At 31.7% G+C, this 13,595-nt stretch overlaps 1 protein-coding gene and 1 non-coding gene across 3 annotated transcripts; both read right to left on the bottom strand.

Annotated features, from left to right (window-relative positions):
- Positions 1 to 2,466: 2,466 nt before the first annotated feature.
- LOC148562382 (small nucleolar RNA R71) lies at positions 2,467 to 2,573 on the bottom strand. The gene has a single exon (XR_015886436.1). It is a non-coding gene; the product is annotated as a small nucleolar RNA R71 (small nucleolar RNA).
- Positions 2,574 to 4,721: 2,148 nt separating this feature from the next.
- Positions 4,722 to 10,691, bottom strand: LOC110264082 (putative protein S-acyltransferase 1). Of its 2 annotated transcripts, XR_002349816.2 has the most exons (8): positions 10,092 to 10,691; positions 8,730 to 8,909; positions 8,331 to 8,636; positions 7,225 to 7,446; positions 6,238 to 6,711; positions 5,687 to 5,740; positions 5,434 to 5,572; positions 4,722 to 4,954 (listed from the first exon to the last, which is right to left on the bottom strand). XR_002349816.2 is itself a non-coding variant. In XM_088489383.1 (6 exons), the coding sequence occupies exons 1-5, from the start codon at positions 10,197 to 10,199 to the stop codon at positions 6,271 to 6,273; spliced, it is 1,257 nt and encodes a 418-aa protein (XP_088345509.1). In that variant the 5' UTR covers positions 10,200 to 10,691; the 3' UTR covers positions 5,229 to 5,740; positions 6,238 to 6,270. The 2 variants fall into 2 exon arrangements, 1 of the variants encoding a protein (XP_088345509.1); XM_088489383.1 differs by lacking the exon at positions 4,722 to 4,954 and having other exon boundaries at positions 5,229 to 5,740.
- Between the last annotated feature and the right edge of the window lie 2,904 nt (positions 10,692 to 13,595).

Genomic DNA, 13,595 nt, shown 5'->3' with positions numbered 1-13,595 from the left:
CTCAATCATATTATCTTGTTCATACTCACTGTTTGTTTCTGTTTTACCTTGTTTAGTTACTGTTTATGTTCAAAAGCCTTCAAAACCCTAATTTGATTGTCTGACTAGATTAATCAAATGATTTTGCTTGCTCAACTCGTTAATCCTCATGGGATCGATCCTCATTCACCTGAGGTTACTACTTGATACAACCTGGTGCACTTGTCGGTGTTTTGTGGATTGTAAAAATCCGGCATCAAGTTTTTTGGCGCCGTTGCCGGGGATTAATTGCGGTCAACAAACTGACAATCAATTGATTACCTAGATTAGACCTTTTTAATGTTGTTTATTTACTGTTTTGATTTTTATTTCCCCTCTGGGAATTTCCTTCGATATTGTGAAGGGAGTTCCAATTTGATTTCCTTGTTGTTTTTGTCTATGCAGAAAAACATGGATAAAGAACCGTTTCAGTATGATCCTGAAATTGAAAGAACTCTTCGGCGGGAGAAAAAACAAGCTAGAAATCAATTAGATGAAGAAGAGACAGAAGAAGTGGTTGAGGAAGAATTATCTGAGTCACACATGGCAGAGAATAATAATGCTAATTGATGAGCGGATATTTTAAACGCTTTTTGACATCACTTTCATATAGTTTTTAGTAGTTTTTATTTAGTTTTTATTAAGTTTTTATAGGTTTTAGTGTTAAATTCACATTTTTGGATTCTACTATGAGTTTTTGTGTTTTTGGGCAATTTCAGATATTTTCTGGCTGAAATTGAAGAATTGGAGCAGAAGGCTGATTCAGACACAGAGAAAGCACTGCACATGCTGTCCAGATCTGACCTGCCTGCATTCGGAAGAGCTTTTTTGGAGCTACAGAAGTTTAAATGGAGTGCTCTCAACGGATATGGAAAGCTAACTTCCAGAGCTTTACAGTAATATATAATAGTCCATACTTTGCTTTGGATTAGAAGGCCCAAAACTGGCGTCCAACGCCAGCTTCCTGCCCCCTTCCAGGCGTCTAGCGCCCAAAGAGCAGAGCCTAGCGTCCAAAGGCCCAAAGAGGACCCCCTAGCTGGCGTTCCATGCCCAAGGAGCCTCATAGCACGTGGATCTCATCAAAGCTCAGCCCAAACACTCACCAAGTGGGCCCCAGAAGTGGATTTTAGCACTAAATATAATGTTTTACCCTTACTAATCATCTGCTTAGTATTTAAAGTGTTTTACATGATTTTCAGAGACATCATACACCATTCAGCCCTATTTTCGTTTTTACTTTGTTTTTACTTTCAGTATGAGTTTCTAAACCTCCTAGGTTGAGGGGAGGAGCCCTGCTGAGTCCCATGAATTAATAAAAGTATTACTGTTTCTCTTCGATCCGTGTTTGATTAATTCTCAGACGTATATTCGTTCTTCATCAATATGAATGCGTTGAACTGGAATAAGGTTATCACATTCTATATGGGTTCAGAGTGTGTCTTTCATCGAACAATGATGAACCACCAACTTGAATATACGTCTCTCAGACGGCTAATCCACGATTTCGTTGGGGACTTCTCGAGACATCAATTCAGCTAATTTCTGGGGAGATTATGATCTCTGTGGTAGAGACTAGAACCAAAGATACAGAATTCTCTGATCCGGAAGATCCGACCTTGTCTGTGTCATTTTGAGTAGGATCATGAAGGAGAATAGACTGTACACGCTTCACCTTCAAGAAGATATAGATCCGCACTAAACCTGGGGTTCAGATCCGGAGGAGTATTGGTAGCTGCTCAAACTAGTGTCAATCACATACAGCCTGCCATTGAAGAAATCACTCACAAACAAAGGAAACAGTACTACCATATTTAATTCAGAAAGACAAAGCAACTCCAAGCCTCATCCATTACAGATATTCATCTAGGTTTTAAGATTATCATTATAATTCCATCTTCCAAATCCAATTCTTCTATCTGCTTGACTAAGACCTGCAAGATAACCATAGCTTGCTTCAAACTACAATCCTCGTGGGATCGACCTTGACTCGCTCAGATATTACTTGGATGACCCAGTGCCTTTGGTGGTACTACTGTACGGAAGTGCGGGGTTTGCGTACACGCACCACTAAATCCACCAAGGAAGACTCTCGGGTCATACATTAATCCTAATCCAGATAGTTGTGGAAGCAATATCATTGCACCTACTGTCCAAGCCAACAATTTTGAATTGAAGCCATAACTTGTCACATTGGTTCAAAAGAACTGCTAATTCAATGGAAGCCCACAGGAGGATCTAAATTTGTTTATTTCTAACTTTCTCCAAATTTGTGATACAGTCAAGACAAATGGCATCTCGGCAGAGGTTTATCGTCTGTTGCACTTCCCTTTTGCTATAAGGGATCAGGCTAAGCAGTGGTTAGAGAATCAGCGCAAGGAGAGCATAGCTACATGGGAGGATTTGGTCACTAAGTTCCTAAACAAATTCTTTCAACCTCAGAGGCTTACTAAGCTCAGAACTGATGTTCAGACCTTCAGACAGTAAGAAGGAGAATCCCTATATGAAGCTTGGGAGAGGTTTAAAGAGATGCTCAGAAAGTGCCCTGATAATATGTTTGCTGACTAGGTCCAGCTCAAATATTTTATGATGGAATCACGCCCACCTCACGGATGGCACTGGACACTTCAACTGGAGGATCTTTATATATGAAGAAAACCACTGAGGAAGCACAAGAATTGATTGAGATGGTGGCCAACAATCAATATCTTTACTCTTCTGAAAGATCATCAAAGAAAGGAGTCATAGAGTTAAGTACTTTGGATACTCTGTTAGCTTAAAATAAGATTTTGTCCCAGCAAATGAATGCAATTACTCAACACCTAAGAGGAATGCAAATCTCGACAGTAAGCACTCAAGAGAATTCCTATGGTATGAGTAATGGATTTTCTCAAGGTAAAGGCATGGAATATGGACAATCCTCTCTAGAGCAAGTGAATTACATGGGCAATCCTTCAAGACAACCTCAGAATGACCCCTACTCCAACACCTTTCACCCTGGATGGAGAAAACACCCAAACTTTGGGTGGAGAAACCAAAACCAGAGACTAAACCAGTTTAACAACACCCACCAACCCCATCAGATTAATAACAACCAACAGAATACCTTCAACCATCACAACACCAGTAACTCTCTTTAAACCATTCCCACCAATCACCATCCAACTCACAACCAAACCAACAAAATGCCCAGAGGCTTTCTAATCTTGAGCTTTCCCTAGAAAAATTATCTCAGAGCACACTAGCATTCATGGAATATGTTGGAAAACAATTCCTCTCTGAATTGAATTTTCTTAATCTTTTAGAAAATTGATTAATTGAATTAAGCTTAAAAACCGATTCTCATAATTTGTAAGTTTTGAAACTGGATTGATAAGTGACATAGAATCAACTAGGTTAAACTCTTATGAATTGTGTGGTTTTATAAATCAGAAATGTTCTTCAACTCTTTTCTTGATTAAGTGACTAAGGGATTAGCATTTAATTAGGGTAAATAGAAATTGAATCACCAAGGGATTGTGGTTTAAATACTAATGATTTGCCATAAAAGAATCGCTGCATGATTAGAATAGAAAGTAAAAAGTATTGATACAGACAACTAACATCTCTGAAACCTTAGCTTTCTCAATCATATTATCTTGTTCATACTCACTGTTTGTTTCTGTTTTACCTTGTTTAGTTACTGTTTATGCTCAAAATCCTTCAAAATCCTAATTTGATTGTCTGACTAGATTAATCAATTGATTTTGCTTGCTTAACTCATTAATCCTCGTGGGATCGACCCTCATTCACCTGAGGTTACTACTTGATATTACCCGGTATATTTGTCGGTGTTTTGTGGATTGTAAAAATCCGGCATCAATCATGACCTTGCCTTAACCCTAAAGAATCTTCATAGTGGACTCCCCACGTTTTGTCTTGCCTTGGTCTCCAAATTCCACATTCTTGCATCGTGCTCAAATTTATCCACGTAGTTTATCTAGTTTCGAACTCAATTCTCGACTCATTTTAAATCATCAAGCCCTCAACTTCGACTATCATTCCTATCGTAGTCGAAAGTGAATTTCTCTATAGTTGAATATCTGATCCATCGATCATATCCTAAATTCTTATTGATTGTAGCCGAATTTTTTCATAAGTCGAAATTCGTACCAACAATTATATATCTAGTAAAAACAAACAAGTTTACTTTGCCTCGCTTATATTTTCTTGAAAGGCAGATGATAGTTATCCTTCCTATCCATTTGAACAAATAGAATACCTATTTTTGGGAAATAGCCTCCAGTATGTTGTTCACAAATATGGAGAATAATTCTGACTCTAAACGCCTATACTTCTCTTAAATCCATATTCTAGGATCTCGTCCACGTTGTTGCAACTTCCAACCCCTACCCCTCCCTGTATCTCAAACTAATTAAATCCCCCTTCGAGATTCTAACTAAATGTTTTATTATATTATGTTGTGATTTTTTTTTTCTTATTATGTGTTATGATTTGATTAGTTTTCAATGAATTATGATAACGTGTGCGAGTACGAAACATTATGAGTTCCTTAAACTTTTTTTTCTTTTGATAGAGTTCCTTAAACATTTAGTTAGAAGTTCGAACACTAACAGACCGGTATAAGAGTTTCTTGGTCATTACTCTTCTCTCTGAGAAGTCTACGATGCAAAAGGATTTACTCATTATATTGTGTCGACAATGAATAACACCAAAAAAAATTTAAAAATGTATTGAATTGTCATTTTCCTCAAATTCAACATTATCTGTTATCATTAAAATGTAATTTTTCTTATCTTTACAAATTAAATTTGAATATGTTGCGGCCAATGAAACTCTAATACGATTGAGAATTGAACTTTGAAACCCTACTCTTGAATCCTTTATCTCATCTCTTTGATTGGTCAATGAAGATTTCTCCTTTTCATTGTCGTCGTTGCTGCAACAAAATGATTTCTACTATTTTAGAAGTTGGGAACTCATTATTACTCCTTATAAATAGAATTTAACAACAACAACAATAACAACAATAATAATAATAAATCATGAAATCACTTATGCATTGTATCCTAAAGTTTTAAATGTTAGTCTAGATATATTGCTCTGGAAAAACATAGAAACTAATCCATTAAGTTAAATCCTTGAAGAATTTAATTGATTCATGTGTGCGGTTACATATTACTAGCAAGGCTAATAAATTGTTTCTAATGAAATAGAAATAATCAAGATATGTATCATTATCTTAGATGCATTTGTTCTGTAATATACAAAGTGCAATGTAATAACGACTTACTATAACAAGTAATGAAGGAGCATGCTTAGATAGAAAACACAAATTTATGGATTGCAGACAAAAAAAACTCTAAAATCCATATTTTGCTGAGATAAAGAAGAAAGAATAGGCATCACACATCATACATTAATATAGCTGCTTCATTATTCTTTTATGTGAGTCTCCATTCCTTCCAGTGTTATCTGACGAACATGTTTTGAGCCAAGTTTTTGTAACTTAGCTTGCGAAACTTTTCTCCATCTTTGAGTAGAATGAAAAATAAATCTGAATTTGCATTTGAAATATTAACATTTGTTTACAACTTCTCATTACAAAATCATGCCACAGCTACCCTTTAATAGCCACCCCTTCCTTTGAAAAAAAAAACAACAGCCTAACCTTAAAATTCGTTGTCTATAAACATTTTCCTCTCAAGAAATTGCTCAATTGGATCTGCACAAAAAATAGTTGAAAAAATATAAGGTGATCCTAGCCATGGAATCAGTTAAGACTAACAACTGCAGATAACATAATCTGATAGATTACCCTTATCTTGGTATTTCATTAAATCTATTCTAGGAATAAAGCAAAAACATATACTAACTATTACCTTTCACTCAAAAGATAAAAAAATACGAGGTGTTAACTGCTATCCAAATTGTTCAAGTCTTCAATCTTTTGAAATAACTAAGAAATATTATAAATACTTCATTTGTTTCTCTTTCTTGTATTTAAACAATCAAACATAAGAATTATATAGAGTATATTTTTTATGGACAAATAACACTAATCGCCTACACAGTTTAGATAACATTTGTTAGGACATCCTTCTATTTGTTCAAGTTATTAATAAAGAAGATCAAGTTGATGAATTTAACCAAATCTTAGAGGTAAGTATGATTCATGATTTTTTACATGTACAGAGAGTAAAGCTAAAATCAAAATGGTACCTATGTAATCCCATGTAGGGTAACCCGAAGGAGCTATAGCTTTCCAATTTCTCCAATGTTTGCATTGGGTGCAATTTTGGGTTTCCATTGGGAATACTTTAGATCTTGATCAGCAGGAACAAAAATATCAAATGTACCATCTTTTGCTCCTACTTTCTTCTTTAGATTATCATCAATGCCACTATAATCCAAATCCTTTAGAATATTAGGAACTCGCATACTATCTTTGCCGTACATTGTTCCCATTTCCATGTCAAATTTCTGTTTTGGGTTCACAAAACCTTTATCAAACTCTGAATTATATGTCCTATAGGATTCATCTTGATAATCATCCTCTTCCACAACCCACTCTCTAAAATTGACCAATGAAGTTGGGATCCTAGCACAAGATAGTTCTTTAAAGTTTGACACTAGTCCCTTTCTATATGGATTTTCCTTCCTATCATAGCGGTACCGGAAATTCTCATAAGTTGTCTGTAATAACGCCAACAAAAAGGTGAATGTAATACAAATATATCATGTAGTAACTTCACATATTAGAAAATATATAGAGGAAACAACTTTAATAATATATAGATTAAACACCAAAGATGGACTTGGATTTTCCTAACTGAATATACAACAAGAATTTCTCATGTACAATGTTTATGTCTCGAGTCATCCATTACATCCTTGTCGTCGTTTGTAAGAAAAGGACAAAATGTCCATTCAAGAATTTGTCATTTGCTTCCATTTTCTCAAATCTTAGGATTGTATATAACAACATATACAATATAATAATAACCAATTCTACTGAAGAATTATAATAAGCTTCCAAGTTTCTAATAATAACTAATGACCAATTTTAAAATTTTCCAGGCAATGATAAATTAAAGAAAGAAATAAACTAAGAAATATTCCTATGGATTCTCAAAAGAACTAATGGAAGGGGAGAAAAATACAAAATAGAACACTAGAAATAGAAATAGAGATAGAGAAAGAGATTACCTGATTGGTAGAAATCAAATACAAGTGAAAAACTGTGAGTCCACCCACAAACCAAATGGCTATGAAGCAATATACAATGAGAGCAACTGATATGAAATCATGTGACATGGCGAACCACAAGCTACCCTTTTGCCGAACAAGGTTAACCCAAGAAAATGAAAAAACATACAAACACAACAAAGTTGATGATGATATGAACAATATGAAGAATGGATAGTTGCGCTGCAAAAACATCAATATGAGTAAAATTATTAGGTTCTACTAAAGGAAGTTGGGAAAAGATAAAGGTAGTGGATTGAAAATACAGAGTAAAGTTAAGTTAAGCAATATGGCAAAAATTAGCACTTGTCTTTCCAAATTATGATGTAGTGTGAAAAGAAAATAAAATGATGCAAGAAAAAAAGTCTACCAAGCCAACAAAAGTATTGCGAAAGGTATCGAAATAAAGCTTTAACAAAGGATGAGTCAAGTGATATAGTATTGAATCTTGCATCAAAATAAAGCTTTCTTAAAGGATGGATCAATTGGTATAACATAGAATCATGTATTAACCTTGCAAATCAGATAATTTCTTCTTCTTTTTTCTACATGTACATATTTATGGATACTATTAGAAATGAAAAACTTGGCTTCTTTTTAAGAGGTATTTGCATTTTCCATTTAGATGGATGCTTTCTTAAATCATATGACCAAAATTAGTGATGTTAGAGTCACTTTGTGCTTGAACTATTGTGCATATTTTTTAGTAGAATAATATTTTGTCTACTAATCAGCACCAAACTCAACATCTCTCATAAATATATATAACACCTTTTTATCTCAACAATATTATCATCAAACTCAACATCTCTCATAAATATATATAACACCTTTTCATTTCAACAATACACTTGACAATGACATATATTGTCCTATTCTATGTTTTAACCTAATATATGTTCAAATATTATTCCTCTTTGCAGCATTTGAAATTCAAACTAAATTAACTTACTACAAATTTATTAATTTACCTTATTTACCGATGAAAGTAAAAGGAGAGACATTAATTTTCCTAAATAAATAGTGAAAATTTTCTTGATTTCTATGAGATGGTGTGGACAACTTACTAATCCAATACATTGACCAACCCAGGGACAATGATGATCAAACTTCTGCACACAATTGTTGCAAATAGAACAATGGGAAGCACGTGGCGGACGATACAATAGGCATGTGTCACAAAATTTCACCTTTACCGTCATGCCATTTACTTTAACATCCTTAATTCTGGGTATTTTCACATTAGGGGTTTTATTGCTCATCCAGTCAAGATATGGTGTACTCAGGTCAAATGCTTCATCTTCAGGTGGACGTGAATTCCTCGGAATAATTCCTGGATCTCTACCGGATGTTAGGAAGAGAAAAATAAAATCCTGTAGTCAAACAATGAAGTGTCATGTTTACAATATCATAACCAGGCCAAGTATTTTTCATTGATTAAAATAGCTTATATATTTTTTACCAACCAAAATTGTGAGAACTGCTGCTCCAATCAGTATAGGCTGGCTAGCAATAGGATGTCCATGTTTCAATGCTACTAGCATTTTTATACAAAAGGTTATTGCAGGACCTCCAATCAGGAACGATGTTAAAAATAGAGACGATGCATCGTGACCAAAGACTAACCTTCCACCACATAGAAATTTCTAAAATGAAAAAAGAAGCTTTATCACAAATTATTTTACATAGTATTTCATATAGATTCAGACTCTAAAGCCCTGTAGAGTGGATTACGAAAGTACAATACATTTACTCTTCAAATACTTTTTATCCATTTGCCACACAATGACCATACACTATTAAATTAGCAATTTGTATGTGTTAGATATATTTAAACTAAAATAGATCATTTAAAAAAGAAAAAAGAATATTTTCTGTGAAGTTTTATTTGCTTTATTTTGGTCTTTTTGCAAGGATGAAAAAGTACGAGATAAATGTATTAAATAGATATGCCAGTATAAAATACAAAAGACTAATAAATAGATATCTCCAATCAACTTTCTTTCAATCTTCCTTTTCTTTTGTTCTCAATTTTCTATTCTCAAGCACCAATTAACACTTTGATCCAAAAATAAATGGATTAATAAAGTTGGAACAAGAAACTCAAGAAATCTATTGTGTCGGAAAGAAATATTTTAAGTTGTATATGTCTATGGTAAAGATGAATAAATTTGATATCACTTTTTCTATCCAAATTCTTACTCAACCCCCTTCAAAACTCACCTTCAATCAAGAGAACCAATTCCCCTGACTAACCACCCTCTTCTTTATTCGCAGTTTATGAAAAAAACTACGATGCCTTGAACCATTCAAAGATGAAAATCATATTCTACCAACATATCTAGCTTTTTTCTTGTAAAAGTATACCAAATTTCATAAGTCCAACTTTTGTTCTCTAACTTCACAAATCATAGTTACCTAGTGTTACTCTTCATACTGAACTTTAGCATGGTTTTAGCCATATAGATAATTAGTGTCAATACACTACTATGTTTTGCTAATTTATAAAGCACTTCAACATTGAAAATGGTTTAAACTTTCTTAAGAAATAAATTTTGGACCAAGTGTTTTCCTATTCAAACACCAAGTCATTCTTATTTCACTAATACAACTCCCATAAAAAAACACTCTTCTCTTTTATTACTATGATAGAAAACAACAAAATTACCACCATAAAAATGAAAAATTACATTTGCATAAAGAACAAACATAAAAAGAACAAAGGATACTACATCACAATCAAAAGGAGCCAACATAAAAACAAGCCTACGTTAAAATGTTGAAAACATTACTAAGATAACAATAACAATAACAACAACAATGCTTACATTGTTCCCTGGCCAAACTTGGTAAAGCCTTTTAGTTTTTGGAGGTTCGGCCGAGGCGGCTATGGAAGGGGAAGGAGTCACCATGTTCTGATTGGAGGTATTGTTCATATTACAAATGCAATGCAATTAACACAATCAATTTTTCTTTTTTCTTTAATTTTTTTTTGTTTTTGGTATTTTTTCCCAAACCTAGATCTGATTTTGATTACTCTTTCTTTCTCCTATTTCTTATGCAAATACAATAATCATCTCCTCCAATACTGTTAAAATTGCACGTATTGAAAATTTGTGCTTCTTCTTTCTCTTTTTCTTTACCTCTTTTCCTCAATTTCGTTTTTCCTTTTCTCAATTTTCCCTCGCCACTCTTGGGAGGGAGAACTAATTCAATAAAGGAAGATGAACAATGGATGGGGAAGGGTGGTAGAAGGAACAAGGAGAAGGGAGTTGAATGTCCCTTCTCAGAGGTTCCTTCGATTTCTTTTTGTTTTCTTACATTCTCTTTCTTTTTTTTTCACCTCTTTTTTGCCACACTTTCTCTCTCTATTTGTTTTTCCATTTTTTTCTCTCTCTCTTGCTCTCTCTCCATGAAACCAGTAATGTTCCAACAATTTTTCAAACTTAACCGGTATTTTCGCAAGTGCTACCAACTGTTTTAAAAACGCACGTCATTCAAATAAAGATTTTAGGTTTGTTTATTTAACTGGGTGTTTATCCAATTATCCATATGTTTTGTAGATAAAAAATGTAATCACACCATAATATCTTTATGGATTTGGATTATTTACATGCTAAGGAGGACCGAAGTGAGTTTATCTGTGTAGTAACTAAATACTCATCATAGATGTGTCATTCGAATCGTGTACAAAATTATGAATGGATCAATCCAAAAAAACCTAGGATATCGGACAAACAAATAAACAACAAAAAAAAAACATTAAGAAGTGAAAATCATAACATAACAGAGAAGTTAAAAAAAGTTGTGATTTACTCCTAAATTTTTATTTAAGTGAAAATTGTCACTGAATAGAAAAGTTAAATGCATTTTACTCCCGAATTATGATTTATACTTAGTTCGACTTTTAGATTTTTAAAATTTGACATTATAATTTTTGAAAGAATCATGTTAGTTATACATAAAAAATTTAGTTATTAATTAATTATTGCGTATAAATATACTTATTTCGTATCTCATAATTTTCATATTATACTACGGTAAATAAATTTAAAATTCATTTATTACAAATTTGATTATTATACTATGACAGATTCAATTATTTTAGGAGTTTATTATTTAATTAAAAAATATACGAATCAATATGTATAAATATAAATAAATAGATAATGGTTAACTTAGTAACTAATTTTTAGTATATATGGAAGAGTTAATATTCAATTTAGTCTTTGAATTTATATGTAAATTTTAATTTAGTCCTTAAAATTTCAATTGTCTCTATTTAATATTCAAACTTTGTAAATGTGAATCACATTAGTTCTTGAGATAATTTTTGACACAAATGTTAATGGAACGCTAACATGAATAGTAAAATGCTACACGGAAACTGATAAAACGACATTGTTTTGAGTCCAAAAATAATGCCAGATCACTTACTTTAATTTGGAAAGAAAAGTTTTAAAAAACACCATTTACGATATTTTTTTTGGGTTATTTGAGTGTCAAAACAAAAATGACGTTATTTTATAGAGTTCAATGTAACATCACTGTTTACATCAATGTGCTGTTAACATTTGTGCGTCAAAAATTATCCAAAAAACTAACGTGAATTATATTCACAAAATTTAAAAAATAATTAAAATTTTAAAAATCAAATTGAGTATTATCTTATACAGACATGAAGCATTATCGTTTTTAAAATTATTAAGGTAGATAAGATAAAGTAGAGTAATGTTGCTTGATAATAAAGTAGTATAATTTGACAAGTGATATTTTAGTTAATAATTGAATAAGTTTGACGAATTAAAAAAAAAAAAAAAAACATTATTCGTCCCTTTTTATTGGTTTACGGACATACTTCTGCAAATAATAAATACTAAAAAGAATATTAAGGCTGCCGTATAAAGAAACTTTACATTATATCTAACTATATGTCTATTTATAATAAGTTTTTTTTTTTTTTCTGGTGACTAATTATAATAAGTTTAAAGTAAAGTGTAGTGCCTCGTGTACTTTTTAATTTTAATATTGGGGAGACATATGTATATTTGTAACGTTATTAGAGTGAGTGGTGTTTTAACCACGGTATAAGGACAACTAACATCAATTTTGATAGTAAGATTCGGAGGGGAAGAAATCGAATAGTCTAGTGTCTATGTTTGGTATCCAAATCAAATTCTATATTAGACTAACTTGATTACTTAAAATAACTTGGTTATGTAATATTATCATAATTTTTATAAGTAAGTGATAGAAAAATATTAAATCACTTTTAAAATATTTAAGACACAAATAAGACAAAACATAATATTGATACTTATCCAAACATTTGAAACAAAAATAATGCTTTACCTGTATAAACTACAAATATTTATTATAAAATTTTTACGGCAAAGGTATGTCAAAATTAAAATCTAATTTTTATAACTAAATAAAAAGTTCTATTATCTTAAACGAAGTATACTAATGGCCTTTTGAACTCCTATATAATTTGGTGTTAACCATGATATAATTAAAATACAAATATTAGTGATCAATATTTATTTCTTACATTTAAATTAAATTAACATTAACCAATTTCTCATACTTTCTAAGACCCCCTAATATTTCTTATATGAAATCATATGTTTTGTTGAAAAAGTAAAACAATTTCTGTATTAGTCAACTTATATTTCTGTGTTATTCTTGTCTTATTCAACTAAAAAATATTTACATAATTCAAAATAATTTTTGTATTTTTTTCTTCTGTACTAATTTTGTATTATATTTATGTATAATTCAATTTAAAAATTACGGTTTAAATGAATTTTTTTTCTTAATGAAATTTGAACAAAAAAAATTGAAAGAAATAAACATTTGAGAAGAAGATGAGAATTTGAAAATAAAAAATAGAGGGATAAAAGAAAAAATCAACAAAAAGAAAAGAGATGAGAAGGGAGAAGAAAAAAAAAATTTGTGCTTGGAAAAAGAGAGAAGAGAAGAAAAGAAGGGAAAAAAAAAAAACTAACACCAGAGGATTAAAAAGAAAAAAAAATGAAGTCCCTTTGATTGGACTTAATTACAAAAACCATTTGATTATGTAGTATTACTGTTAATGCTTTATTTAAAAAGATAAAAAATAAAACCAAACCAAATCAAAATTCATCACAATGCGTTGATTCAGATGTTCTTTTTTATAGTCTAATGATTTCTATTCCAGCCGGAAGAGCCCAACATTTTAAAAAACCATCCATCAAGAGATGTAGTTATAAAATTCAAATTGCACATTATTTGTGGGAGTAAATCATCAACATGCCAAGCATATGCCAAAAAATAGAATAAAAAGATAAATC

Source organism: Arachis ipaensis, chromosome B6 (genome assembly GCF_059453495.1).
Source record: "Arachis ipaensis isolate K30076 ecotype BB chromosome B6, ASM5945349v1, whole genome shotgun sequence".
Taxonomy (NCBI): domain Eukaryota; kingdom Viridiplantae; phylum Streptophyta; class Magnoliopsida; order Fabales; family Fabaceae; genus Arachis; species Arachis ipaensis.
Note: the sequence above shows the minus strand (reverse complement) of the source record. Positions and strands in the feature narration are given on the sequence as shown.

Bases quoted from the DNA above. Each gene is read 5' to 3' on its own strand.
- LOC110264082 (XM_088489383.1), bottom strand. From the start codon at position 10,199: ATGAACAATACCTCCAATCAGAACATGGTGACTCCTTCCCCTTCCATA. The intron at 8,637-8,729 runs GTTGGTAAAAAA...GTTTGACTACAG, and splicing joins CAGCAGTTCTCACAATTTTG to GATTTTATTTTTCTCTTCCT. The intron at 6,712-7,224 runs GTAATCTCTTTC...GCGTTATTACAG, and splicing joins ATTTGATTTCTACCAATCAG to ACAACTTATGAGAATTTCCG.